Here is a 21464-nt window from a genome sequence, read left to right on the forward strand (position 1 = left end):
GAATCAGAGAGAATCACCAACTGTGATCTAAAGGAAACTGTGGCGCAAAGACACAGAGCGTCTGAGTGAGGAGGAGAAGAAGAGGAGTGAGATCAAAACCTTCGCTTTGGTCTGGGAGACGAATCCAGAGATGAACTGAGGGAGAAAAACACGTCAGACGAGAACAGGCAGCAAAGAGAGGCAAGAGAGAGACGGGAGAAAAATCCTCACGCAATAAAGAGAAAAGAAAGGAAGAAATGGAGGGAGAGACTGACAGCAGGGAGAGGAAGAGTAGATGTGAGCTGATATTTATCTCATCTCTTCAGCCTCTCCAATTGTTGAAGAGAGGAAAGGTCAAGAGGTCGCGGCTCGGTGCTGGACTGAATCCGACCCCTGCTGGAGAACTTGGGGTTCTGCTGTTGGGATCCAATCAGCTCCATTTCTGTGAGCGTCAGTCAGGTGAGGCGAGCTTCACGCTCCCGCAGCAAACCGTTTACAGGTGATCAGACCTGGAACCTGAAGCCGCACCACCACAGGGGGGCGCACTGTAAAAACTGACACGAGTTTCTGCTCTTTTCCCAACACTTTAAAACACTAAAAATATATAAAACAAAACATACAGCAAAATATAAGAGCTTGTTTTATGTCAATAAGTTCTAGTTTCAATAGCAGATTATTTCACTTAACATGGTAAAAATGTCATATTATACGTGAAATAAGTTGACAGATGAATTAGTACTTATTAAATATTAAGGACTCATTAACTTAAAACAGGGCCGGTTTAACTTAACTTAATTATTCCTGTTTAACTTGCAGAAATAATGCAAGTTAAGCGGCTATAATAATAAAAAATACATATATGTATAAATATTCCTAAAAATTCAACAAAATTTGATATTACATCATTTAAAAAAAAGATTTCATCACTTGACCTTAAAGGAATGTGAGAAATTAAACAGATTTGTTATATTAAAGACATGTTTAGTAGATTTGTCTATTTGAGAGCAACTTTGATAATAAAAAATCATCATAACTGGAAGATGGTAAAGAAGTGAGGACGATCCAGAATCGATTCCTGATCAATCAGAACATGCAGAGACTAAATCTGCTTCAGAAGCAGATTTAATTTAATGTCGGTCTGCAGCTCATTCACTGTGAGACTTTTCAGTTGCTAAGCAGGATTTAACACCAGCAGCTTGTTTCATTTATGCAACAACACATTTGGTTTTTCTGTGGGAGTCGCTGTGATCTCAGCTTGCAAAGGCAAAGATGAATTGACCTTCACACAGGACTGACTGGATCAGAGAGGTGTGCAGCATGCGCAGAGCAGAGCCAGGCTGCTGCATGAGCCAAAACATCTATTATTTATTAGATCTGTCCATCAGAGAGGAGGAAATCAGCTGAAATATTGTCTTTGGAGATCTAGCAGACAGGCACCCCATCAGTTTAAACTAACCTGACAGGAAGACTGTCATGGCCGACAAACTGGAAGCCATGAACTGTGACTGCTTCTAATTATTTGAAATCATTTTACAGCCGTCATTTCTGTGTGTTTTTCACAAGATTAAAGTTTTAGTCAAAATATGTTGATGTACTCAGTAACTTTAAAAATTAATTATTCAAAGATGCTCATTTGAGTCACAATCAATACAAACTGAGCTACATTCACTTAAACTGTGGCAATTCTTCCATGTTTCGATAAAAAAAATCACTCAGTTTAACTTTGCTAACATGTCGAGAACATCCATATGGAGCTAAATTGGGGCCAAAAGTTTTACAAAGGAAAAAAAAAGAATGAATGAAAAACCATTGAATATGAAAAGCAGTTTAACACTTTTTTTTTTCAGATTCAAACTTTTCCCGACTAAGAAACACACAACTAAAGGCAGATTTAAAATTTTCGTTAAATTAAATCAGTGTGAGACTTTGCTACTGCAAAACGAGATTTATTCTAAGGCCTTTTCACACATTTACAAAGTCAGACATAAAGTTCCCCCCTTTGCAAAATGGGGCAAAATCCTTCGAGAACTCATGAACAGCAAGAGGAAGAGCAGCAGCTTCATTTGCGGCAACAGCCAGAAGGAGACAAAAAAAATAAAAACAAGTTCAAAAGACAGAAAAAAGTCAAATATTTCTGAGTTTGAAAAGTCACTTTTTTCTACAAAAACCTGAAATTTCAGAGTCAGAAATTTCTCCAATTCCTTAACCTTTCAAACTCAGAAATTTTATTTTATCTAGAAAATTTGAGACTGATCTCAGAATTTCAGTTTTTTTTCTCAGACATTTATTCCTCTCTGTTTCTTTGTTTTCTATATCATATCAGTCTGTCTCAGAGACAGTCTGATATGAAACTGGAAAATGTTTGATGATTTTTACAAGCAAACTGTATAAAACCAACCAGAGTTCAGTTCAAGCTAAAAAGAAACAGAAATCTTCTTTTCACTTTTACCTTCAAACTTCATCCTGCAGTCGAAGCTCAGAAGCTTTTCGTCTTCTGGTTTTATAAAACACACAAACTCAGAATCTGCTCTCTTTGGCTCATTAATGACAGATTCAGGAAAGAACAGAAGGTGGTGAAACGTTTGATCGCTTTATTCAGAGCAATCCTCCTCAGTCTGTCCCTTCTTCCACCAAAACCTTCTTCTTCTACTTCCTGGGTCAGAGTTCAGCTGTCGAACCGCCTCATCCTCCTCCACCTCGTCTCCTCGGCGCTGAAATCATCAGAGAAGTCCCGATGTGGACGACCTCGACTGCTGTGGCCTCGTCCTGAGAAATGAGCAGGAATCAGGTGTGTTTCTTTCAGAGTTCAGAGTTCAGAGCGCCTCACCTCGGTCGTGCAGACTGTTTCTGATCGCCGCCTCCAGCTGCTGCTCCTCCGTCAGCCCGCCGGTGAACGACGCCGTGTGGTAATCTGGGGGGTCCTGAAAGTATCCATAGTAAACTCCACTACGGCCAGCATAACCTGAGTTATGAGGGAATGAGGCCCCAGACAAGAAAAAGATCAAGAAAAGACAAAATTATGAGAAAAAGTCCGAAAATATTCAGAGAAAATGTCATAACATTAAGAGAATAAATTCATAATATCACAAAAATGGAAGTCAAACAAAAATTAAGTTATACAATTATCAGAATAAAGTTGAAATAATACGAGAATAAAATGATAAAATTAGCAGCATAAAGTTAGAAATTTACAAAAATAGTCAGTAAATTATGAGAATAAAGTTATAAAATTATGACAATAAAATCATACAAGAATAAATTCATAATATTTTGCTCATTAAGTCAATAATATGAGAATAAAGTCATAATATTACCACTTTATCCTAATATTATGACTTTATTTTAATATTTTATGAAATATTTCCCAGCATGCTCCGGTACCTGACGTGCCGGCAGATCTGTAGTAGTTGTGATGTGATCCGTGTTCGTTTGACGTGAACAAATCTGGAGAAAACAGAAGAATCCAGTGAAACCAGTAAAACCAGTAAGTTACTGTTAGACCTGTAACTTAAAGACCCGATTATGGTAAACCAGTCAACTTCTAATCAAATGAATTTAAAACTGAACATATTTAAGAAGTGATGTGTCTCCTCAGGATCAGACCGAAGGTTTTAGAGAAAACGGCTGAATGAAGTCAGACCTGCACATTTCCTCATGATTCTGTTGAGCGGTCCGGACGTGTAGAGCAAACCCACCAGGATTCCTGCCAGGTGACCCACAAACGAAGTCCTGGAGGAGCAGCAGATACGGATCAATCAATCAATCAATGGTTTCAGCAACAGGGCGGTTCAAAGTGCATCATAAAAACACAAAAATCAACAATTCAAACATTGTTAAATATCTTCATCACACATTAAAATGTTGGTTAAAGGTTCATTTATTATGTTTCAAAAGCAGCTCCGAACATTTGGGTTTTTATTCCAGACTCAGTGTTTCGGCTGTTTTTCAGTTTTCAGCTCCAGATCTGTGGTGCATAGAAGCTGGATGCAGTTTCTCCATGTTTGGTTCTGGGAATCAAACACTTCCTGGACTTAATGGTTCCCAGCAGAACATTTCCAACTCTCAGCATTGCACTGCAAACACTAAATGTTACCAGGTCATTTTACTCTGGTTCCCAGTGCAAATATCTTAGTGCATTCGAAATAAGACTCAACTAATTTACTAGTAACTTATCAGCAAAATATATGAGCTTGTTTTAAGTCAATAATTCCTTAATATTGATTAAAAAAGTGAAATATTCTACAAATGGATCAAACAAATGCAAACAAATATATTTATTTATTTTACCTTTAAAATGTCACATCTCTATTGTAAATAAGAACTTGTTTTTAATAGCTCACCTGGTTAATAAAAGTTGAATAAAATCTTATCTTTATCTTGTTTCCATGCTAATCTAATTGAGAAAAAGTCTCATTTTCAAAATAAAACCGTTGTAAAAAAAAACTACAGTTTTTTCATGGAATAATTGCATTAATTTCAACAATTCATCAGAATAATCGATTGATTACTCAATTACTAAAATAATCTTTAGCTGCAGCCGTAATTAGTATTAATAATTTTTCATGTCATTCAGTTATAAACTGTGCTTTTTAAAAAAAAAGAAAATTAACAAATATCAACAAACAATAAAAGGAAATATATATTTTTGCACAATTTTTATAAATGTCTTTATTTTTAGACCTAAAAATTGAAATGAAATTACTGTTTTGAAATGATAAACGTTTAACAATAGATATTTATCAAAAACAATAAGCTGTTTTTATTAAAATGTCAGTTTAGATTTTTGACTAAATGGGTTTAATTTATCAGGACTGGGGACAAAAACGTCTGTTTAAGTTTATATGTGTTATTAAACACGTGAAACAGCTCCATCTAGTGGATGAAATCCAACAGTGCAGTTAACAAAAAAACATCTTTAGAAATTTTAATAGTGTATCATTTAGTGCAGCATTATGCTCGTATTAATTAATAAGTAATAAACTGGACATAAACTAGTGAGAAAATGGAAGCTAAAGAGTTTCAGAGTTATAAAATAGAGAGTTAAAGTGAGAAAAAAGCTTCATTAATGTTTATAAAGCTGTTTAAACTGGTTTTACTGGGATTAAATATCATTTTTAGGAGTCTAATCTGGAAAGCGGCTCCAGAATCCAGGATGTTTTCTCTTAAACTCACCCAGGTGCCGTGAAGTGGATCAGAACGAGCTCCACCCAGCTGGCGTAGCGGCTAGCCACCGGCAGCCCCATCAAGTAAATCACGCGTCCAGCGTGGTAGTGGTTATTCAGCACCTTCAGCGCAAACAGCACACCTGGAAATAAAACATAAAAACAAATCAGTGAAGAGGACCCAAACCTTTCCACTCAGAAACCCGTAGATCTACTCGTACCAGAGAAGCCGACAGCGCAGGACAGGCTGTAGGACTGGTCGTCAGCTAGCTCCGTTAGCAGCGCCTCCAGCAGCAGGTACACCGCCCCGGTGAGCACGGAGAAGACGGACAGAACATAGAGGAACCAGGCTGCGCCCAGACGCCGCTCCAGGTTCATCCCCTTCCACAGCAGAGACACCATGTTGAAGTACAGATGCCAGTCGTCGGCGTGATGGAACGGCGCCAGGAGCAGCCGCCGCCAGTCGCCCTGCCAGTACGCCTGCTGGACGCTCACACAGGCCTGGGAAAAAACAAAACAAATTAAGGATGAACCAATCCACTTCTTCCACTTCTGAGGTATCGGCCGAGCTGACGCAGAAAAACAGCTGGACTGACTTTTTAAACAGACATGAATGTGATGAATTACACATTTATTTGAAACTGTGCACCAATACAGAATTAATACAGTTATTAATATCCGATCAGTGTGTTTCTATTAGAAATCATGCAAAATGGTGACTATTTCTGCCAACTGAACCACCAGGCGCAATTTAGTAAATGAAAAACGTATACATTGTTTTGCTCTTACATGTCTGGATGTGTGCATTAGTTATTTACCCTCAGGAGCGGAGCTGCTGGGAAGAGGTAAAGGTAAACGTTGATGGCCAGGACAGCCAGGGTGACGGGCGGAATGCTGCCCAGGCCCACCTCGAGCACCTGGGCGCCCAGCATCAGCAAGCCCAGATGGGACGACCTCGACCTCCTGTTCATCCTGAAACCCCCCTGACAGGAAGCAGCAACACCACTTCAACCATGGCTGACGTTACGAACCAGACAGACAAATCAGAGCAGGCGCTCTTTAAGGATGCTTTCACACCACATAGATCGGTAAACTCGGTTTGAATGGGGACCAAAACTGAAATCTGCAAACTCAACACTCTTAAAAACAGCCTTGGAAAGCTAAAAGTCATACTGTCAACATGTTTTGTTACGTAAATCTGGGACATTTTGACAAGACAGAATACAGTATCATATTCAGAATGTTATAATTCAAGATATCTGAAATCAAAAAATATCTCATTTGGAGATATTTTAAAAAGGAACTTTGACTAGGACTGTCACAATAGCAAATATATACTGAAGGATAAATTGTCCCAGAAGTTTTTCCAATAAACAATACTGTTGAGACCATTTTAAGTACATTTTAAATTCTAATAAACATTTAACACTGGAACTGGTAGATAAATTAAATATCCAAAATAAAAATAGAAATAACAAATAAGATAAATTATGAAGTTTATGTAAACAAAATTGTCATTTAAAAAAAACGAGCTAGTCTAAAGACTTTTGTCATCCAGTTTTTAATGAGTTGATTGAGTTCATTTTAATTTATCATGCGATTGATTTACTGCCAACTTTGAACTAATCTCTAAGTTAGTTTTGCTGAGTCATTATTTGCTTTCAGGACATCTGAAATTTTATTTGCTCTTGTTCAAACTTATAAATCACCAGTCTAAAAATACATTTAAGATACTTTTAATTGGAATAATGACAAATCAGATCAAAAAGTGAGATATCTCAAATTGGCTTTGATTCTCACAATTTAAACCTCCAAACAGCTGAAAGTAAAACTGACGTTACTTAAACAAGTCAGAATGTAATTAGACATTTCTCAAATAGGTATTATGTGTAGTCAAAATTCAATTAGTCATAATTGTATTAATTAATTAATACATTTAGTCATAAACTAATCTCAAGTATTTGAAATGTAAGTGTAGTGTGGTGTAAACGGCCAGATGTATCCATTTATTGTAATGTTTTCCTTTACTGTTGAAGAATTCTTTATTTCATCAAAACTTTGGTGTGTAGCCACTTTGGACAAACACTCACAAATGAGCGGTTTTAAAAATATTAACTCGGTCTAACAATTGTTGATATTTCTTCCTCTCATTTTCTTAAACCTTTTCTTAGCATAAACAGGGACATAAAAGTGGGTTTTACTCACTGCGAGTTCAGTTCTTCCTCCTTTGAAGGCGCTTCGGCTAATGCTAACCCCGCTAACAGTAAAGTTAGCTTCCGGTTTAAAGCAGCTTTTCACCAGAAAAGACTGAGAGGAAACTTAACACAGACCGACGGAGTGAAGTTTAACTAATAAACCTCTCGGCCACACGTCAGAACGGTTTATTTCTCCAGGTTTCATCATCACTTCTAGCACTTACTAGCGGCGGCTGGAGTTCTTCTTCTTCTATTTGAATTTTAATGGCGGTTGGCAAGAAACTTTAGGTATGCATTACCGCCACCAACTGGTAAGGAGTGTGGACCACATGACAAAAAACAAACAAAAATAAATAAATAAATAAAAATAAATAAATAAATAAATAAATACATAAATATTACTATATCCTATTAAACAACTTACACTGTTTTAAGAAATAAAATAAGGCCTCATATCCTCTACTTCCTGAATCTTTCTGTAATAAATCAACAATATCAAATTTCATTTTCATGCTACTAAGGTTTCTAATTAAGTTATTTCTTTGCATCAAATAATTCCTACAACTGAAAATAACATGTTCCAATGTCTCATCTTCCCCACAGTCACATTTCCCTGTCTGATGTTTCCCTATTAGAAATAATGATCTATTTAGTCCAGTATGTCCGATTCTAAACCGTGAAATAATTGGCGGCTGGAGTTAGGAAGGGTCACGTGACAATAACAACTCTACCTATCGGCGCAGGCGCATTACGGAGTTTAGGGTGGGTGCTGATGACGTCAATTCAAAACGTGTGTAACCGTAAATAGTTTGCAGAGATCCCGAAAAACAACGGTAGTTCTTTACCACTGACGTCAACATAATTAACGGCAATATGAATAACTGAAAAATAGACATCATGTTTAAACTCAATTAATAAAAGTTTAATAATTAAAAGCTATTATAAAATAACTTTTAACAAAGCTTTGTGTTTTGTTTGAAACACAAAACAAAAACCATTGATAGAATGAATTTGATTTATTTTCATTTAATTTGTTTATTTAGAAATTCAAATTAATTTTAACACAGTGTATTTAATAAAAATAATTTTTATTTATTTTAATGTCTTGTCCATTTTTAATTTTTATTTATGTAGCAACAGGTAGTTCAAAATTCCTTTTATAAAACAAAAAGAAACACATTACAATGTCAACATAAAGAGAAGCAATGATAAAGTAATTGTAATTGTAATTCAGACCAGAATTAACATATTTTCCAGTTATTAATCCAGTCAATGTACAAGATGTGTGTACATAGAAAACACAAAGAAGCCATTCACAGGAAATTACAAAGACTCTTCAGGTGTCAAGGGATGTGTAAATAAAGGCAAGGATGTTATTTGAGATTAGAAAAACCGCAAATATCAACAGGGATGCAAAACATCTCTTGAGTTTGTTGGGTGCAGTGCTGCTGGGAGGAAGGATCTGCGATAACGCTCCTATGTGCACCTTGGATGCAGTAATCTGTCCCTGAAGAAGCCATTTAACCTTAAAAATATAGGATTTAACATAAGTTTAACTTCTGACATATAGAGAGAGATTATAGTTTATTGAAAATAAACTAATTTTGTTTTATTTTAGTTCATTCATTCATTCATTGGCGCTCCCTAATCAATTTAAATTAGGAGTAGCGGCTGCTTCTACATAAATTATTAAGGAACAAAACCACAACGCCGAGATCACATTTCGTCTCTCAGAGACTGAAACTTCACTCAGCCGTATGTTACGTAATTTGGACGCTCACCTTTTCAAGGCCCTGTTTACACGACAACAATTTCTGGTGAAAATGGAAGAGTTTTGTTGTGTTTGAAGTGTACATTTACACGAAACCACCGAATGTTTTCTTTGACATCGGCACAGTTTGAAAACGGGTTGCAGAATGCAATGTTTCTAAAACGTACCGGTGTCCGTTGTCTTGTAAACAGAATACAAGTCTTAACCTTCTCTGCCTCCAATGATCAAGCAGCTGAGCTGGCGGAGAAGCTGTTGCTATAGAAACAGTGACAGGGAGGGTAGACAGAGGAAGGCATTTCCGTAAGCTAACCGTATTTAACGAGGGAAACCGGAAATGGAATGGTCGGATTTTCGAAATAAAACTTTTCTAATTATGTGAATGAAATTGCAACCAGTTTAACATTTACACATGATTTTAAATTCAATCTATTAGAAACACAATTCAAAATTTGAAAAACACCTGAAATGTAGATTTTCTATGATATTCAACACAAAAAATGTGACTTTTTTTAAGTGACAATTTGTGCACATCTCTTTAAGTATAAATAAGGAAACGTTTTTTAAAAGAAGTGCTGAAATTTCCAATAATTCCTTTTAACTTGACAAAGCCTATAATCACATTTGGTCAGTTATTATTGATTTCAGCTGGTACTCTGTGCCAGCATTGAAAAGATTTGTTTAACAGCACGAACAATGCTGAACAAAGTCCAAACCCCAAAGTAACCTATGAATTGGAACTGCAGATTTAAACGAGTTGGGGGAATCTTTATGTTATTAATCTCTGGCCTCCTTTTCAAAGCCCAACACAATGCCACAAAATATATAAAAAGCATACATTTTAGAAGGCATTTTATTCACCATCCCATAATTACATTCATTTAGCATAAATTCGCTTCATACCTTCTGATTTTAGATCACCATGATTTCTGTGGTGGAACATTTTATTATCAGATAATGCAATATAACTTTATTACCAGAAAATATATTTATTTTTGACACAATCCCCTCTTTTAATGACTTGAAACTATGTAATATTTTATATTAATCTCATATATTTTATTTTATTTCCATTATTATTTATTTATTTACTTATTTATTCATTTCATGCAACATTATTCATTTGGTTCATTTGGCCTTTTTCTCACGAGCAACTTTTCCAAATGTAGCTTGTTTGATGAATTTGACTGGCAGACAATTAGAAAATTATTACGTTTTTGCATATTATTTCTCATAAATGCTCTAAATAGTGGTTTAGAGGATTTATAGGCATTATTTCACACCTAAGAAAACTATGAAACATGGTGGTGGCAGCATTATGTTGAGTCTGTTCAGAACACTGCAATTTTTGTGTTCCTGTAGAAGGAGGATCCCAAAGTCCCGTCAAAAAAAAAAAGAAGCGAAATGCTTTTAATTTGAAAGTAAGAAACGGAAGTGGGTCTGTAATAAAAACGTCGGCTTGCCGCTAGCCGTGAAGCTGGAGCGGGAGAAGCAGAGGCAGCTGAGGCAGGTGAAGGTGTGAATGTGAATGTTTATGGATGTGGGGGAGACGGGAAGGGGTGACGGCGTGAAGACGAGACGGAGAAGAGCGAAGGGAGGACGGGGGAGTCCTCCGAGAGCAGGAGGAGCCGCGGACCGGGACGGCAGAGGAGAGGAGCGGGACAGGATGTCGGAGAGGATCGCTTCGTGTGGGAGCCTGTGTGACAGCACCAACCTGCTGCTACAGTACTGCAACAACGGTGAGCCGCCTGTCACCTCCCGGCAACACGTACACACCTGGTGGCTTCAAGGAAACACGAAATTTAATTATTTTATTCGATGTACATTTACTCACTACTTATAAAACTATTCTTCTATATTGCATTTTATTATGTAATTAAAATATTGATATGAATTGTATATTTTCTTTGGTTTAGTTAGCACAATAAATTAAAAATTTATCATTAAACAGTCAATTAAAAACATACTCCACTGGTATTTAAAAAAATATATTTTAGTTTTTAATCTATATTAGAATGGAAAGTAATTTGCTTTTGAACTATTTTTCTTGTTTCTTAAATTCAATTAAATATATATTTTGGTTAGTCAAACCAATTAAACTGAGAACTAATCTTAAAATAACTGTTGTATCGGTAATAATTTTCTTTCTTCTGTTTGTTTCTAATATTTGAATTAGATTAAATGCATATTTTGGTCAGTAATTACAGTTAATCTGAAAATTAATCTTAAAATAATCATTTAAAAATCATTTATTTTAACCTTTTTAAGCTTTCTTTTTTTGCTTGTGTAAAGCGGCTGGGTATTCCGTCTGCGCATGCGCATACTGAATGGCTAGGTTAATTGATCGTTAGCTTAGCGACGTTTCCTGGTGAGTTTCAGTTTATCTGATGCCCTAAAGTGTGTGTTATATAGAAATGTAGTTGTTTTCACATTATTACAGCTATAATTACGATGCAAATGTTTTCGTTGTAGTTTAAGGGGTGCAAATGTTTCTCCTATAACATTAATTTCTAAAGGTTTAACAGCAGTTATGACTATTTTGTTGTTGTTGTTGTTTACAATATAATACCGTCGTCTGAGTGTCGTTGATAGTTTTAATGAGGAAAATTAAGTAAAAGTTTAATATATCGGACTGAGTGTGTTACCTTCTCAGAGTGTGTGTTGGTTACATAGGTGTGTTATTTGGTGTGCAGATTACTTATGGGCTTACTGTACATTTTTAGTAAAGTTTGTTTTTTAAAGGTTCCTCGGAATATTTGACAGATTATAAACTGTGGTATTTAATCTAAGAGCCTCTCCTCGCTGTTATTGGACGCTGTTATGAGTTACTACGTCAATGTTATTTAGTGTGATATATCAATGAGTTGGTGGGTTACAAACTTAATTGATCTCCTCTGAAAAACTTTATTTAAGTAACTTTAATTAACAGCGAAAGAAATCGGCACATATGTTTATAGTTTTATGCGAAAAAATAAATTGGGAGTCGTATTCACTTCTCGGCTTCCTATTGGACGAAAGCGTGTCACGTGGTTACATGTAAACCAGGATATTTTGCTTTTGTTGACTGATTGAGTTTAATATCCCGCGACATACTAACACTAAAACTACCGGGTCATCATAAAATAAATACACCACCGTCTCTGTTTCTGCTAACGCTTTAAATTATTGTTAAAGTTTCTGAACCGTGAGTTAAACTGAGCCCCGCCTGGAACAAATGGTTTCCTCCCCGGTTTTGTGGCATCGCTTCTCGGCCTTTTGGCTCAGATCAAGTGTAGTTTCTGTTCTTATCAGTTTAATATCTGATAGTCCTCTAAACGAGGACCATGTATTAAATTGATTTTTAGAACAAGGAGCTGGAACAGAGGCTTGCCTCGTCCTCTCCACGCATTGACCTGGTATGGCAGTATCTCCAGGAACAGTGCACCTCCATTATGCTGTTAAATAGTAATACTGTTCAGCACAATCAAAACTAAGAATTATTGGTTTAGTCTACATGATTTAAATAGTGACTGTAGTTGTGTTAACAGTTTTAGTTTTTACCAGTTATTCCCAGTTACTTGACAACTTTTTAGTATGTTTAAAATATATAAACAAAACATGGAGAAAATATTAATTATCTTCTGATCATGTATCTGTTTTTCTTTGCCTTAGCTTCTGGAATCTTAAAACCTATTTATCAGGATGATGTTGCAAAGCAAATCCACCTCAAAAAGAAAATAACAAATTGAAGATTTTTGGAACGACATAGTCAAGGTCTGGACTTTTCTGAGTGCGATTTTACATTAAAACCTCCCATGGTGGGTGAAATAATGCATTGTTCTCGTGTGACGTCATACCTCTGGAAACTTTGTAGCTGGCGGCCATTTTGGTAGGCAACAACAAACAAGCCATGAGATTATATCTAGCTCTCGACTCGTTCCTAACTTATAAACGACAACTATTACTTGATTACAGTTTTTGAGCACTCTACCTCTGTGAAATACTAAGATAAATATCGGATATTTACTGTAATACTTGCTATCAAACTAGCAATACGCCATTGGCTGGTATTGTTAATAGTTGTTAGCACCACAAATGTTAGTAAATCAGTTCAGCTTTCTGACCGTTAGCTACACACAGCAAATGTTTGTTAATGTATGTCTTTGATTGGTTGGGCATTTATCCTATTTTGTTCTTAATAAATATCTTTTCGTGGTAAGAATTTTGATTTATTGTTGTCACAATAAGCTACAATTGATGATGTTTTAAAACCCCAAAACTGTCGGGGTTGTTAGTTTTACTATTTTTTCCCTTTGTATCGATAATACTGAAAATACGATTGGATGCAGTTACTGTGTGCTGTTTAGTGTTTACAAATCACACTTCTTCATGTGGCTGCTGTCCTAAAGACGCATATTATAATGGCATGGATTTTCAAGAGCAGTATTTGTGTTTGTGGGGCTGCTGTTGCTGTGACACACAGCCACAGTCCTACAGTTACCTAGAAAAGTAGTAATAAATAGTTCTTATCATCACGGTTGTTATGGCTGCCGGTGGTGGAGTTTCTCGTTTCCTTGTCCTCCCTGGCACGTTTGCATCGGCAATATCCTGATTCTCATGAAGCATTACATGCAAATGCATGAAGAATTTGGATATGTATCATATCTAGAGCATCAAAGGAGGATTGAGAGTAAAATTAGGCCTTGGGTTTTGGACTAGCAGAGTCAAATATTCATACCTCTACACTACATCACTGTACAAGTATTTTCTAGAACCTTCTTTCGCTGCTACGACCCCAGCAGGTCAAATTTGAGATATTTATTGTAGTAACGATAAAAGTGAAGATTAAAAAATCAATTGACAACTTTTTTGCAGTCTCTTTTAGGCAATGTGGTTACTGTGTGAAATACTCATATTTAGATTTTTATTGATATTTCTTGATGCTGTCATGGAAACAACAGTGGAGAAAATAGGAAAAGTAAAAATTCTCTCAATTTTGGGTTTTTTAAAGGGACGGTAATTTGTAAAATTGACTTTTTTTGAGTTTTACATCATGTTATAATTTTATTCAGTCATCAAAACCAAACTTGGAGTGTTGTTTTGATTCTTTCATGCATTTTTGAGAAATCCTTTAATCTCCATGGCAACCGTTCAGCTGTGCAAAAACACCTGGTTGGACCTAGCCCCGCCTTTGAGGCGCAGCTCCGCCGCCAAGCTGCCATTTCCAAGCTTACATCTCGCAGAGCAGCCCTCTTCAGCAGCTCCTTCAGACTAGCCAGCAGCAATTAGCAGACATCAGGTGGAACGGCGTATCAGAGCTCTTCATAGGAGCCACTTCTCAGTACAACGCTGGTAAAACGTTGTGAAACGTTAGGGGAGCAATGATTAGATGACTACCTGAAGGCTGAGTTTCAGAAAGAACAGGAGTTTTTAAAGCGACAAAGGCCCAATTTCAAGGCGTTAAATTACATAGTCAGATTTCTTTTGACATATATATATATATATATATATATATATATATATATATATAATGTGTATAGCATTTTGATAACAATTGAAGTATTAAACTGAAAGGGGGATACAAATTTTAGATTTCCTCTTTTTTCCACTTTATGATCATGCACCTCTTTGTGTTGCTTTATCCCATTAAAGTCCCCAAAATACATTGAGGTTTTTGGTTGTAACGTGAAGAAATATGAAAAATCTCAAGCTGTCTGTACATTTTTGCAGGGCTCTGTGTTTGTAACAGATCCATAGATGTGTCTTCGTCTCTTTTCCGTGAAAGCAGAATTGATTTTTTTAAGTGAATCATCCTGAACCACAAGAAACAAGAGCTGAATACAATCTGAATCTTTGAACTTTTAAACCAGAGTGTGAGTGAGTGTAGATTAATGCATTGCTGCTCATTAAAGACCCAGACGGCCCCGCTGAGCAGCAGGTGGAAGGACACCGAGGGGTAGTGAAAGTCTGACCGGACCTGTGATGTTCCAGCACCATCTGATTGGTCAATGTTGAACTTTTAAATTCAGCTGAAGCTCCTGGTTACATATCATCTAATTTAAAAAACCAATATAAATACCGTTTGGCTGAAAGTGAGGAAGAGATGGAGATCACAGAGGGAAAACGATATTTACTGGCAGGTGTTAAGTGGCAGCTGGTCCTGCTGGGGAAGGTCATCTGTTGTATATTTGATTTTATCCAACTGAAACACTGACACATTAAAGAAGTATTGCGTCCAGTAGCATCAAAAACCTGATTTATTCCATCTACGATTAGAGATCTTAATCCTTTTGCATGGTTGGTAAACACAGTTTGACCATTTGAAAATAAATGGAAATACACCAATTAAAAAAAAAAAAGAAAGAGTTGTTGCTAAAAAATGTTGATAGGATGAGGTGGTTTTCTTTTTTTGGTGTTTCCATTCAAAAACTGCAATGGAAACTGATTTTTTGCATCAGACAAGTCACATGATCTTGTTGATGTTGCCACTGGTGCAAACCACGAAGAAGACGACAGGAAGTAGTTGGAGGATAATGGCGGATAGTTTTATTAATGACTTATCAACTGGACAAACTTATTCACATGTGATTTTAATGGAAACACCACAATTGTGATTTTTCTTTTTTTTACATGACCAAAACATTGACAAAGTTTAGTGCACATTACTAATGGAAATGCAGCTAATGGGAGAATTCAAGAGTTGGGACTCACCTGGACAGGTCACCAGGTGTCCAGCAGAGACAGCCGCCACGCCCAGTTCAATGCGTCAACTACACACCTAGCTTAATCCGTCTTTACTGTCACTGTTCTTCGTTAAGAAAACAAGTATTTAAAATAAAATACTTATCCTGGTGGCGGGCCAAGTAAAGCCTGGTGGCCCGCCAGGCTTATAATGGGGTAAACCATGCTAGTGATGTCTTTCTGGCTCTTGCTGTCTTCTTCACTAAGGAGGATCGTGGCTGAGTTTTATGGTCAGACAGCAGAGAAGCAGGGTGGTGTCCCGTCAGAACATCAGTTCCCAAAACCACACAAAAAACCCTCAGTGCCACTCCGCATGAGTTAAAGAGCTAGTGAGGCCCAAGTGGCCCCTTGGATCACGCATGCTCATTTCCTGTATCTTCTGGTGTCCCTCCAGGCTCTGTTCTTGGTCCCCTCCTGTTTGTCAGAATGTATCACCTTTTTCTTTCTAGAAATGTATTTTTTTACCTTTATATGTGAGCTGTTGCATTTGAACCTGCTAAACGTTAAAGATGCTGATGTAAGATGTGGAACAGCATGAACATACGTATCGGTGGTAAAGCCTCATGTGTGTTTTGCTCTGTCTGTAGCAACCATCTGTCCTCTGTAACCAGAGACCTTCGGTCCAGATCAGCTTCTCTCCTCTCGCTCCTGATTACACCAGAAGGCCAACCCTGCTCCCCTTCACCTGTTAATAATGTTTATAGTTTTATTGCACTCCTCTGGATTATATATTAAAGACTTTTATGGCATTATAGGAACAATTCTCAGATTAGCTCCCCACGTCAGACATCCAGGCTGCTTTTTAACACACTTTTCACTCCATCCCTAATTCATGCAACTGGGTGAGTTTGGGTTTTAATAGTTTCACTGTCTGCTGCTGGGTTTGATGGTTCCCGTCTCTGAATTCACGTTTCCTATGTAGTGTGAGTTCGAGACGCCGAGTAGGCGTAGAGTTTATGTCTTGTTGGAACTCCCATCCGGACTTTAATTGCATGAAACGGAGCAGTAATGTTATTAATGGGTAATGTTTTTTTATCTTCTGCTAAAAAAACCTGATTTCTCTTGGAAAAGGGCTGGATGTCTAAATACAACAGAACAAGAGGGAGCAGATGTGTCTCCATGAAAACACACATTACTGCAGCGGCACCTGAAACACATTTCAGTTTAAAGGGAAAGCTGCAGCCTGCAGAGAACAGACTGTTCCTTCAGATCGATGTGACTGAAGACTGAAGCAGTGCGTGGAGTGTTACAGCTGCTGGAGCCGTCAGTCACGGTTTGCCAGCTGATGATTCAGACCGACGAAAACGAGACAAAATCACACGTCTTTTATGTTTTCTTCAGGGAGTGAAACAGTCTGCTTCCAGTTTAGGCATCAGACACTGAGGTCAAATTTTCATACATCAGTGTAAAGAAATAAGGACTTATTGAATTGAGTCCTTATAAGATCTCTGTCTGCAACACTTAGAGTGATTACATGGTTTTGTGAATCACAACCTCACACTCGCTGTCATGACAGTCGTGCTTTTTAAAGATGTTTTTTGTTTTTCTGAAAAAAGCAGCAGCTTCCTGGCCTGCAGTGAAGGTTAAATTTGTCTCTGCCTGTCACAATTACAGTTTGCTGGACAATAAATTGTCCCAGTAATTATTGCGATAAACGATAATATTGTAGTTTTGAGACCACGTTCCGTGAATTTTATGATAAAGGCATAATTCTCAAAGTCACAATAAACACGTAGGTTTTACTTTAAATATTTCAAATTAACAACGAAAAACAGCAAATACAGCAAAATAAAAACCAAAAACAAGCAAAACCATAAATAAAATTATGATGTTTCTGTAAAAAAATGTACCCTTCTAAAAAATATCAATCATCAGAATGGAAATTATTGAGCTCATTTTAATTTATCATGCCAAGGGTTGTAATAGTTTTAGGTTTTTAATTATAGTGTAGTTTTATTTCAATTTGACTTTTTGTCTAATTAATTTTTGCTTCAGTTTTTAGTGTTTGTTAGTTTTCATTTATTAGTTAAATTTCATTTTAGTTTAGTTTTTCTTAGTTGTAGTAGTAGTTTGTTTTTTCTGAATTAAAAAGTCGGAGTTGTGATTATGTGAACATCGATTGGATAATGAAAACTCAACAGAAGATAATTAGATTATTGTTGAACGATCAACAGACTCTGGTGTTTTCTCCCAACTTTTCCTGTTGCCGTTTTGCAGACGAGCGTAAGCTCAGCTGAGAAGGCTAATAAATAGATTCATAAACAAAAAAACAAAGGATATTATATTTATAATTTCATTTTTTTTAGTTTTATAAATGCACAATGTAGTTCCAGTTAATTCTAGTTTTTTATTCAGTTAACAGAAATGTTTTCTCATTTTTAGCTTGTGTTATTTTGTTAGTTTTAGTTTACGATAATAACTTGATCAGTTCTTACACTGGAGCTTACCAAACTGGATGTCTGAGGCTTAAACGGGGAAATCTCCTTCAAAATGCGGCGCTTGGATTCTTTGCTGATGTAATTTTTAGGCATTTTAAGTAGAAACAAAGTGCTTTAAATTTTTTCACTTTTTTGTGAGTTAAACTGCAGAAATCCACTTCCTGTTGATCCAGACTGCAGGCAAACGGGATGTCTTTAGCCAGCTGGTGTAACGTGGCGTCTTGTTGTGACGTGTCCAGTGTGGTGCCTAACCTTCTGTGTGAGGGAGTCGTTAATCATGCAGGGTGACTCTGCAGCATCTCTTCCTGGCGGTGCCTGGCTGTACGGATGCTGATGCAGTGTGTGTGAACGTGAGCCAGGCTCCGCCCCGCCGCTCTGCTCTCCCTGCCTTTACTTAATGAGACACGAGGAAGAGGAGGGATGTAAAGAGGATGAAGAGGGAGATCTGGGGGGAGGGAATGGCAGGAGGAAGAGGGAGTGGTCCAAGGGACAGAGGAGGAAGTGGAGATGGAGGAGGGAGTGGTTCAGCTGGAGAGGAGTGTGTGTGTGTGTGTGTGTGGAGATGGGAGGGAGTCCATGAGCTTGTACTTGGGGAAAGTGACCGGGCCGACTGAGCGACTGTTCTCTCTCTGGACTGACTGACAGGAGGAGTGACCAGAAAATCGCCGTGGGCCGAATGGCAGGTAGGCAGCTCCACCTTCATCCTCAATTCACAGCTTGAATATTTCACCACCTTCAGTTTTCTGACTACCTGCAGCGGCCTCCATCACTCAGCGCTTCATCAGCCGTATCGTTCCGCCTGTCTTCCCCCCGCCTCGCTCTCTCTCCATTCATCCCTGTCTTTTGTCTCCCAGCTCCTCTGCTCCCTGCTTCCTGAATCCAGCCATGTGTCTGAATCAGCTTCACGTCAGCTGACTCTTAAATACCGCTGCCGTGTTGTTTAAATGGAAATCCTGCAGAAAGGGAAGTTGGTGCATGTGAGTTCTGTTGGCTGCTGAATGTGAAGCCGATGTGACCTCCGGTTAGCAGGGACAGTAATGCAATACCACTGACTGGCACCCACTGTGACTCTGTGTGTTTCATGGTAATTGAAGGACAAAGATGAATAGTATCGCTGCTGCAGCTCCTCTAAACAGATGGTGGATATGAAGGTGAACCCTGCTGCTTTCATCCTGTTTTCTTCTGGACCTGTGAGAAATGAGACATTACCTCAGAAACACGAGTTTACAGATGGAAGACTGAAAGAGTTTAACAGATTTCAATCTGAGCTAACACAAAACGCTGTTATATCCGTCTGAACCAGCCAGATATTACCTCAGAAACACAAGTTATAGGAAACTGTCAGTTTTTGAACAGCTTAATACCAAAGATAATCTAATACAAGATGCTATTTAATTTACAAAAGAAATAAAACATCTGTCTGAACCAACCAGTCCCCGTGTAAAAGAAAGAAAATATATATATATAATTCCCCACCTAAACCTTATAACCTTTGGGAATAACTCTCAGTGATTGATTTCTGGCCCACTTTGCCTTGCAGAATTGATTTTGCCCCACTGGGGGATTTTTGAGCATAAATGGGAGATTAAGGTCATGCTGCTGCAAACTGTGTCCAGTTCCAAGATGGGAACAACTTCCAAGCCACAAAAATGCACAATCCCATCTGTACATTATCCCAAGACATTTGGGAAAATATTCTGTGGACAGATGTGGTGTAAAATCACACTGAAAACACTAAATCTTATTTTTATCTACTTTCTAGTGCAAATACTTTAGTTCACCTGAAATAAGACAAAACTATCTTTCAAGTGATGTTTCAGCAAGAAATACCAGCTGGTTTTAAATAAATAATTGCAAGTTCCACTTACAACACTTAGATCTTATTATGGAAAATTGACTTTATTAAGCTTTACATCATGTTTTAATGTTTTCTGTTATCAAAATCATACCTGGTGTCTTGTTTTGATTCTTTCATGCATGTTTGAGCAACCATTGGGGGCGCCTAAACGCTTGCTCTTACCGAGCGCAGTCTTCCACTCAGCTCCTCTAGACTAGTGGCAGCAGCAACTAAACACCTGGTTGCAGTACATGGAACCTCCTTCTCATGCAGCGCTCCTAAAAACGGCTGTAAACGGCATAATGAGGAGCACTGTCGTGGTGACGTGTTGAAGGCAGAGTGTTGAAAAGGGCAGGAGCTTCTTAAAGAGACAGAGACCCAATTTCAAGACCTCAAATTACAAATTCAAACTTCCTTTAAGTTATTTTAAACAAACATTTTAGTAACAAACAGACGGTCTGATAGTTACTTGGTTGTGCTATAAAATGGCACCATGTGCCTGGAAAATGCATCATGCTGCCCTTTTAAGCTCAAGCACACTTGGGCAGCAGCACAAAAATGATGCAAAGCAAATTAGTGAGTCCAGCTGACGACTCTCAAAGCTCTGGAGTGGTGCACTCAAAGTCCAGAGTTAAATGTCATTGAAGTAATAAGATATGAGCTACAACAGACTAAATAATAATTCTTCCATGAAGAGTGGGCTTTGATCCCTTCACATGTAAAACATGCATGTTGGAGCTCGTTCCTTTCACAACCACTTTTTAGATTTACGGGGAAATTAATATTTCACATCCAGCCAGAAACTTCAGAAATGATATTCTGGGCATATTTTTCCTTTATATTGGTGCCACTGAATTCCTTCTGTTTTAAAGTTCATGACAGGTTTTATTAACTAATCAACTCACCCAGTTGATTAATCTGAAATGTGCTTAAACCGCATCAGGCTGAGTTTAAATCTGGGATCTTTTCTAAAACACAGTTTTTTTCTGCTGCATGTTAAAGGTAATGCTTCTGTAGTTTAAAATGTTTCACAGTATTTTCACGCTGAACTGATGAAAACAGACTTTCGCGATGCTGTTTTTACCGTCTGTGTTTGGAGAAGGCTGCATTTCAGCTGAAATCTGCTGGTTCTGAGATACTGAAACAATCCCCGTCTCTCCTTGTTTGCCGCCTGTGTGTCTAATTTTCACTGCAGCCTAGATAAACATGACGTTTCTCTTCACATTTCTCACTCAGGATCTCCTCCCACCAACATTCTGTCCACTTCCTCGTCAGTTTCGGTTAATTTCCATAAAATGGTGGTTTTCTGTTAGGAAAGAAACGGGATTAATCGGATTTTCCACATCATTTTTTGTGGTGTTCCTG

The 21464-nt window shown here is 37.5% G+C and overlaps 2 protein-coding genes across 6 annotated transcripts in view; one reads left to right on the top strand and one right to left on the bottom strand.

The window, feature by feature from the left end:
* Window positions 1-1909: 1909 nt before the first annotated feature.
* On the bottom strand, window positions 1910-9377 carry rhbdd1 (rhomboid domain containing 1). Of its 3 annotated transcripts, none has more exons than XM_016671643.1 (8): window positions 9275-9377; window positions 5960-6124; window positions 5363-5642; window positions 5152-5284; window positions 3620-3708; window positions 3361-3423; window positions 2807-2941; window positions 1910-2745 (listed from the first exon to the last, which is right to left on the bottom strand). In XM_016671643.1, the coding sequence occupies exons 2-8, from the start codon at window positions 6110-6112 to the stop codon at window positions 2645-2647; spliced, it is 954 nt and encodes a 317-aa protein (XP_016527129.1). In that variant the 5' UTR covers window positions 6113-6124; window positions 9275-9377; the 3' UTR covers window positions 1910-2644. The 3 variants fall into 3 exon arrangements, with proteins under 3 accessions (XP_016527129.1, XP_016527131.1, XP_007552480.1); XM_016671645.1 differs by lacking the exon at window positions 9275-9377 and adding an exon at window positions 7347-7685 and having other exon boundaries at window positions 5960-6158; XM_007552418.2 differs by lacking the exon at window positions 9275-9377 and adding an exon at window positions 7347-7684.
* Window positions 9378-10549: 1172 nt separating this feature from the next.
* eml2 (EMAP like 2) overlaps window positions 10550-21464 on the top strand; it is a 36157-nt gene continuing 25242 nt past the window's right edge. For 2 of the 3 annotated variants that reach the window (XR_001662160.1, XM_007552419.2), the window contains exon 1: window positions 10550-10843. Coding sequence is in view for 2 of the 3 variants with exons in the window: in XM_007552419.2 (XP_007552481.1) it covers window positions 10633-10843 (211 nt within the window). In the remaining variant the exon portion in view is untranslated. Of the gene's footprint in view, window positions 10844-18806; window positions 18946-21464 lie in introns of those variants that run through there. The other variant, XM_007552420.2, reaches the window with a different exon arrangement.

The sequence above is a fragment of the Poecilia formosa genome, unplaced genomic scaffold (assembly GCF_000485575.1).
Source record: "Poecilia formosa unplaced genomic scaffold, Poecilia_formosa-5.1.2 Scaffold48, whole genome shotgun sequence".
Lineage (NCBI taxonomy): Eukaryota > Metazoa > Chordata > Actinopteri > Cyprinodontiformes > Poeciliidae > Poecilia > Poecilia formosa.

Coding starts and splice junctions, on each gene's coding strand:
- rhbdd1 (XM_016671643.1), bottom strand. CDS start 6,112: ATGAACAGGAGGTCGAGGTCGTCCCATCTGGGCTTGCTGATGCTGGGC. Junction 3,424..3,619: donor AATCATGAGGAAATGTGCAG/GTCTGACTTCAT, acceptor TGTTTTCTCCAG/ATTTGTTCACGTCAAACGAA. Junction 2,942..3,360: donor CAGATCTGCCGGCACGTCAG/GTACCGGAGCAT, acceptor CTCATAACTCAG/GTTATGCTGGCCGTAGTGGA.